General features: G+C 52.2%; 1 protein-coding gene across 1 annotated transcript; it reads right to left on the bottom strand.

The window, feature by feature from the left end:
• Positions 1–731: 731 nt before the first annotated feature.
• Positions 732–1,157, bottom strand: LOC138287211 (protein 3F-like). The gene has a single exon (XM_069227570.1). It carries the CDS (start codon positions 1,155–1,157, stop codon positions 732–734), a length of 426 nt encoding a protein of 141 aa, XP_069083671.1.
• Positions 1,158–7,844: the final 6,687 nt, after the last annotated feature.

Genomic DNA, 7,844 nt, shown 5'->3' with positions numbered 1-7,844 from the left:
TGGCGGTCTTCTGTCAGGGCTAATGTGGCGGTATCACCACCAACAAGATGACAGTAATGACTGCCAAATAATGACCATGGATGTGAGCCCTCCAATGTACCACACCAACCACCGGTGCGGTACGAACTCCAAACACAGCGGTAGCCACCTACAGAAGACAAGGATCCGCCCACCATATTATGACATAGCTCACTGCCAGGATTTCCGGGCAGTAGAAGCGACACCAAAAGCGTAGCGGAAATACATCATATAAAAGAGACACTCACCTCCAGGGACACAGATGAGTCCGCGGCCACCATGGAACCAGAACTGCAAATCTTCCCAATGCTGTACCACGCCATGGCCGTCCTGGAGCACTGTATTCCTGATGTATGAATATGTAAAATGCAAAAACATACACAACTGCAGAAATAAATACATGCAGGCCCAAAGGCCAGTCCAAAGTCACAAATGCCCACAGGGCAAAGTCCAAGCCCCAACCTGACTCCTGTCAACAACAGAACTCCACAGTTCTGGGGCAACATGTTGGAAATGGACATGCACCTCTGGGGGCAGGTGGTTGGGGGGCACTCACTGGGAGTTGGCTTCCTGCCTACTGGTTCTGGTGGGGGCTGCCTGCCCACTCATCACTGGGAGTGGGCTTCCTGCCTACTGGTTCTGGTGGGGGCTGCCTGCCCACTGGTTCTGGAGGGGCTGCCTGCTCACTGGTTATTGATGCTGCTCCTTGGCCTCTAGTTCGGATGCTGCTCCATGGCCTCTGGTTCGGGATGCTGCTCCTTGGTCTCTGGTTCGGTATGCTGCTCCATGGCCTCTGGTTCGGGATGGTTCTCCTTGGCCTCTGGTTCGGGATGGGGCTCCTTGGGCACAGTTTCGAGTGGGGCCTCCTTGGCCATGGTTTTTAGTGGGTCCTCCTTGGCCTTGGATTTAGGTGTGGCCTCCTTGGCCTTCGACTTAGGTGTGGCCTCTTTCACCTTGGATTTTGGTGTGGCCTCCTTGGCCTTGGATTTTGGTGTGGCTTCCTTAGCCTGGGATTTGGGTGTGGCCTCCTTGGCCAGGGGTTTGGGTGTGGCCTCTTTGGCCTTGGATTTGGTTGGTGCCTCCTTGTCCTGGGATTTGGGTGGGGCCTCCTTGGCTGATGGTTTTGTAGGTGGCCCCATGGTCTTGTCTTGTCTGTTTGGGAGGGGGCGGCACTTTAGCCCTCCGTTTTGGGGGGGAGGAGTTTCCTTGGTGCGTGGGGCCAGGGTGTGTCCTTAGTGACAGCTGGAGACTTTGATGGTGGAGCTGTGTCATACTGGGTGCTTGAGGTACTGGGCTGGGGCGGTGGGACCTTCCTCTTATGGGCAGGACGGGGGGTGGAGGGAAGAGGCAAAGGAAGGCAAGGAAAGGCTTCCTAGGGCCAATGGGGTGGGAGGAGGGATGGGAGTGGAGGTAGAGGGAGTGGATGTAGGAGGAGGAGGTGTGCTGGACTTGGGTGCAGGTGTATGGACAGTGTGCGTGTGTGAGGTGGATGACAGTTGGGGGTCTGAGTGTGAGCGTGTGTGTCTCTGGAGGGGGGCAGACAGGATGGGGGAAGAGAAACAGGACGTGTGGATGGATGTTGTGGTGGTGTCTGCAAGTGAGGTGGGTGTGCTGCATGATGTGGTGACGGTGGTGACTGCGCATGGGGTGTGTGTGGTGCATGTCTGAGGGTCTGCTGTTGTGGTGACTATGGGCAAGACTGTGCAGGAGGCAGGTTATAGGACTGTTGATGCAGTGCATGCAGGTGTGACTGAGGATGTGACTGTGAGGGAAGAGGAGGAGAGCAAGAGACGGTGGAGGCAGTGGATGATGTTGTGTGTGCAGCTGTGTGAGTGCTTGTGGACTGAAGTGTGCTGCCTGTGTTTGTCTGTGTGAGTCTTGTATGTTGTTTTGGGTGCATGCTTGTCAGAATGTGTGTGTGGGATGGGCTTGCGGTGAGGAGAATGGGACTGGGAAGAGGTAGTAGGAGAGGAGAAGGAAGAAACAGGGACACTGGCTGCCATCAGAGGAGGCCAGAGCCTGAAATGATATCAGTAGGGACGCCAAGCCACCGTGAATGCCCTCCAGGAAGACATTGCATTGCTGCATCTGGGATGCCAGCCCCTGATGGCATTCACTAAGGTTAATTGCCCTACAGAGATGGATCTCAGAGATCAATAGCCTCCTCACTGAGGGCAGCAGGGTTGACTGGGGCAAGGCCTGCGGTGCCTGGGGTGAAGGAGATGTCTACTGGGTGAGTGGGCATGGGCAACTCGGTGGGGGGGCTACTGGGAGGGCAGTACTGATACGGGGTGGCAGTAGGACCTGTAGCTGGGGTGGTCCCAGATGGGTCCACCACCAGCAGGGAGCTCCCATCTGAGGAGGAATCAGTCAATGGTATCAGCTCCTGTCCCTGCTGTGGTGCTCCCCTAGCCCTCCGTTCCACTGGTCTCCACGGCGTCGGTGAACTCTGCTGCCTGGGTCCCGTGGGCTGCAGCTCCCTCACTCGCCAGTGCCCTTGCTCCTTCTCCAGATGATGCTTATACACACATGCACAGGATCACAAAAGGAGAGGGGGGAGAAAAAAGGAGGCACAGGGTCAATCACAGCACCAAGAGCACAAATGGCATACACATCACTGTCACAAACTGAGACTGAGAATGTGCAGTATGGACCACACTGGCATACCATTGGATAAGTACCACAGCAGGTAGGATACAAACACTGTCAGCTACACACCAATTGGGACCAGCTAAGTCCTGTCTGACATGGGAAGCCAGTTACCTAACAATCAAAATCATGCATTTCACCATAGTAATGTAAACTGGACCACGCAGCAATGTCTAAACTGGCATATTGGGCATCCACTGACTAGTACCCTGCACCCATATCCCATGCCAGGCAACAGAGATGGTTGTCAATCACACTGTACTCACCCCCTTGTGGCTTCTGTGAAGCCCTCAAGTGCCTATCCAGCTCTGGGTAGGCCACCACCAGTATGGAGGCCATCAAGGGGGTCAGGTTCCGACGGGGGCACCCCTCCCTCATTAGGAGGCCGTCCCCAACTAGACTCCTGCGGTTTTCCGTGTCCAGCGTCTCAGGTCCTCTCACCATTTCCTGCAGTGGGTGATCTGCCTGCTATAGACCCCAAGGGTCTGCACGTCCTTGGCGATGGCATGCCACAACCCCTTCTTCTGATGAGCGCTGACCTGCAGAGGAAACAAATACGTTGGTACACCACGAATCAGACAATCCAGCCTGTCACACATATGGCCCACAAAAGCATTATTCCCTCATCTGGCACACACATGACCCGTACCCCTGCATTAGCACTGCCACCAGCCATACCCATCCATCTGACACACTGCCAGTACAGCCATGTCGCAAGCAACGTACCCACGGTATACTCACCTGTTGGGCTGGAGGCCCATACAACTGCCCAAATTGGGGTAGGACCCCATCCACGAGGCTCTCCAACTCCTCCGACGTGAAGGCTGGGGCCCGTTCCCCTGTTGCACAAGCCATGGCAGGTTCTAGAAACAGGTCACAGTAGCACACGCAGTGGAGATGTCGTCCTGTGGAACGTCAGGAATCAAATGAAGTGGTAGAAAGAAAAAGGTGGTCATGTCCGCAGCGGTGAACACCGTTACAGCTGGTATTAATTATCATTGGTTCCCATTCTCCATAGAGGGCCATGTTAGCCAATGAAGAATTGCACTGCTGTGCAGACTGCCTCTTGCCATGGCACGTACGTCAGCGGAGAGAGGTCACTTCCACCTGTTGCTGCATACAGGACAGGCAGTTGCCATTTTCTAATGCTAGTACAGGTGTACAGATTAATAAGTGTCTCATTGTAGTCAAATGTACTCACCTTCACAATTCCAGTGTCCAACATACCAAGCATGCTCTGTGTATAGTGGTGTAGTGTGTTCATATTTCCTGTTGTCACCCCTTTCTCACATTTGGGTCCCTTAGGTACCAACCACTGCAGAGGAATAGGAGGAGGCAAACACCCGTGGACAGACACCTTGTGGACTTGGCTACACTGGAGAACCGGCACATCATACTCACCTATCATCTGGACAGGGCCAAAGTCACAGAGGTGTGTGAAAATTAGATCCTGATCAGACACCTGTTATCCGTAGCACCACAGCAATCCCCCCTCTTGTGCAGTTACTTTCAGCGATCCATTTCTTGGCAACTGGCTCTTTCCAGGTGGCAGTGGGCTTGGCTACAGGGATGTCACAGACAATGTTCTCCATTGTGTTTGCAAGGGTTTTGGCAGCCTTGTTCTAACACATGTGCAGCTAATTTGCAGTCCCCCAGGTAGATGATTTTCCCACTGTGAAGGCTGGATTCTATGCAATGGGACATATTTCACATGTCATTGGGGCCATTGATGGGACCCATATTGCCTTTGTCCCCACAAGGGCCAATGAACAATTGTACAGGAAACGGAAGAGTTCCCACTCACTCAATGTCCAGATGGTTTCCAGTTGCTGACCAGTACATCTCCCATGTCACAGCCAAGTATCCTGGGTCGGTGCATGTGCCTTTGTCCTGAGGAATAGCAGTGTCCCACAGCTGATAGCACGAATACGTAGGCACAGAGTGTGGCTAATAGGTAAGCCTGAGTCCCCACCCAATGTATGTCAGTGTGTGCCTTCAGGAGTCATAGCCCATGCCATTGTGCAGAGCTAATGTGTGTCCCTTACATCTTGCAGGTGATTCCAGCTACCCAAACCTGTCCTGGCTCATGCCCCTGTTAGAAATCCAAGAATAGGGTCTGAAAACAGGTACAATGATGCTCATGGGCATTCCAGGAGGATTGTAGAAAGGACCTTCAGGCTCCTGAAGGCTACCTTCAGGTGCCTCCATCTGACAGGTGGATCCCTATGCTACTCCCCTTAGAAGGTCAGCAGATTCATTGTTGTGGGCTGCCTGATGCACAATTTGGCACTCACACAGCATATACTCTATCTGCAGGAGGAGGGGGTGACCATGCAGCTGTGGCAGCAGTGGACACTGAGGACAGTGAGGAGGAGGAAGAGGAGGAGGATGTGGACAACAGGTCAGATTTGATCCTGCAGTACTTCCAATGACGCTCAGGTAAGACAGGTGAACTAAACATTTCTACATTTTAGTGTTGTGCTGTGTGACTGCATCATCATGCAAGTCAGAACCTTTGTATCCCACCTGACTGTCACCTATGCCTTCCCTTATTGCAGATGTTGGTGTTGTTCCAACAATGTACTGCTGTGATGTTTACAGACTGCTGAGACACATTTGTTGGATGGATCAACATGTTACTGGACATTTACACAGGATCATGCAGTTCATTACAGTTCAATACATTGTACATTACCTATAGATAAAGCACTATTACTCAAGTTGTGTCCAGGGTGTTTATTGAAAATTGGTCTACAATGGGAAGTGCAATAGAGTGGGGTAATGGTTGGGAATAGTCCAGTGTAGTGGGCCAGTCTGTTTGTAGGACAGGTCCAGTGTCCAAGGGGCCATAGGAAGGGGAGCAATGGCAGTTCAAAGTGGACAAGGTGGCACAGTGGCACACAAGGGGGACATTCAGGAGAACCTCATTTCCTGGCAGTGGTCTTTGTCTTGGCAAGTGTCTCTGGTGTCTGTCTGGGTCACAGGGACCGTTTGTGGGGTGGTTCACCTTCTGCAGGGGGAGGGGTGCTGGTGGCCTGTGGGTCCTGTGGCAGGGCCTCCTGTCTACCAGCCGCAGCACATGTGGAGGTTCTGGTCAGTAGACTGGCTAGTGAAACGGGCCCGCTGGTGTGCCGTGTTGTCCCTCATGATGTTGGCCATATCACTGAGCACCCCGGCAATGGAAACCATGGTGGTGTTCAGGGCCTGCAATTCTTTATTGATCTCCTGATAGTGTTCCTCCTGCAACCACTGGTTCTCCTGCATGACGTTTATCACCTGACTCATCTTGTCCTGGAATTGTTGATAAGCCCCCCAGGACATTAATGAGTGCCTCCTGGGCAGTCAGTTCCCTGGGACTGCACTCCCTCTGGCACACAGCTGTCCTCCAACCATCCCTGGCATCCTGTTCCTGTGTCCCCCAAATGGTGTGCACACTGCCACTGACCCCAGGACCCTCATTGTCTTGCCTGTGAGGTGTGGATTGGGGCCCCTGTACAGGTTGGCACACTGCTGATTGACTTGTCCTGGGAACAGAGGTTTTGGGATGTTGGGTGGCTGCTGTGGTGTTTGATACTGAGGGGGAGGCTCTGTGGTGGACTGGGTGTGGGCTGGGGTAGCTGACAGACCAGTGGTCCCGGATGGGCCAGGGAGTTCATCCAGAGCCAGAACTCCAGAGTTGCTGTCATCACTGGGGGCATCTTCTGGTGGCGGACTGTGTAGCCGTGGCACCTGCTTGGTGCTGAGATTGGCTGGGGCACCTGTGGGGATGTAAGTGGTGTATTATGCTACATGTCTGTGACATATTCTGCAACCCTAGCTTCCCCTATATTATTGTGTTGCCCTTCCAACTTTGTTTGTGTATGGTGATGGATTGTGGGATTGTTAGTTCTCCATGCTGTGCATGCATTGGTGGTGGGTGCACATGCAGGGCTGGAAGGGATGTGCATGCAGTGGGTATGGCATGCAGGGATTGGCATTTAAGTTTGTTAATTGTGGTGGTGCACTGTGTGGGATGGAGATGGGTGTCAGGGTGAGGGGTGGTGGTGGTGGTGGCATGCAGTTACGAGGGGCTGATAGGTAGTAAATGTTGACTCACTAGTGTCCAGTTCTCTGGCAACTCCAGTGAGTCCCTCAGGATGCAGGATTGCCAAGACATGCTCTTCCCATGCAGTCAGTCCTCCCACCACCAGTACTCTGGATAGCAAGCTGGTGCCTTGCTGCTATGAAATGCACCTTCCCACGTAGGTCGTTCCACCTGTTCCTGATGTCGTCCCTTGTTTGTGGATGCTGTCCCATGGCATTCACACAGTCCACGATCCTCTGCAATAGCTCCATCTTCCTGGCAATGGATATCTGCTGGATCTGTACTCCAAAGAGCTGTGGCTCTACCCTGACTATTTCCTCAACCATGACCCGCAACTCCTCATCAGTGAAACAGGGGTGCCTTTGTGGGGACATGGGTGTTGTGTGGTTTGTGTGTTGCGCAGAGTGTGGTGGGGTGTGTGGTGTGTGTTTTATAGTGCTTTGGTGGGTGTGTGTATTTGTGTCAGATTTTTTTTGTTCTGGCCAATGTTGTCCTGTTTTCTATTTCGGTGGCCATATCTGCTGTGGCAGCGTTAACCGCCAAAGGTTTATTAGTTGGAGGGTGTTGTATTGGTGGTGTAAAGGTATGGGTGGTGGTTCCATCAGTTTATCACATTCAGTGGGTCTGGCGGATTTGCGGTTGTGGCCGTTTTCTGTCAATTTTGCATGTGTGTGTCGTAATCTGTTGGACAGATTTTCACCTCCGTGGCGGTATGTTGGCGGCAGTCACTGTGGCGGAATGTGGAATTAACCGCCAATGTCATAATGAGGGCCTACATCTCTTTGTACATTTTAGCTATTTTTAATATGTTTTTAATTAGATTCTAGTTATATTTTAATTTGATTTTAGCTTGTTTTTAGTCCAGAGCATTTTAGCTTGAGTTCATTCACTTTCTCTGGTATCATCACTGTGGCTTCATACTTGTTCCGGCAATGGAAAGGGTGTAGTGGATCCTATTTAGTTTTAATGGGCATCAGGAGTGTAGCTTAGCCTTTGGCTTGCAGGCCTGTGCCCCAGTCACCTAGTGACTTTAAAACCCACTTAGCTTGCTCTGTTTTAGCATCTTTATTTAATTATTTATTCCAAAATGGCT

This window comes from Pleurodeles waltl, chromosome 4_1 (assembly GCF_031143425.1).
Source record: "Pleurodeles waltl isolate 20211129_DDA chromosome 4_1, aPleWal1.hap1.20221129, whole genome shotgun sequence".
Lineage (NCBI taxonomy): Eukaryota > Metazoa > Chordata > Amphibia > Caudata > Salamandridae > Pleurodeles > Pleurodeles waltl.
This window is presented reverse-complemented; position numbering and strand designations above follow the sequence as displayed.

What these genes read in the sequence shown, in the direction of transcription:
- LOC138287211 (XM_069227570.1), bottom strand. Translation starts at nt 1,157, where the DNA reads ATGGGGCCACCTACAAAACCATCAGCCAAGGAGGCCCCACCCAAATCC.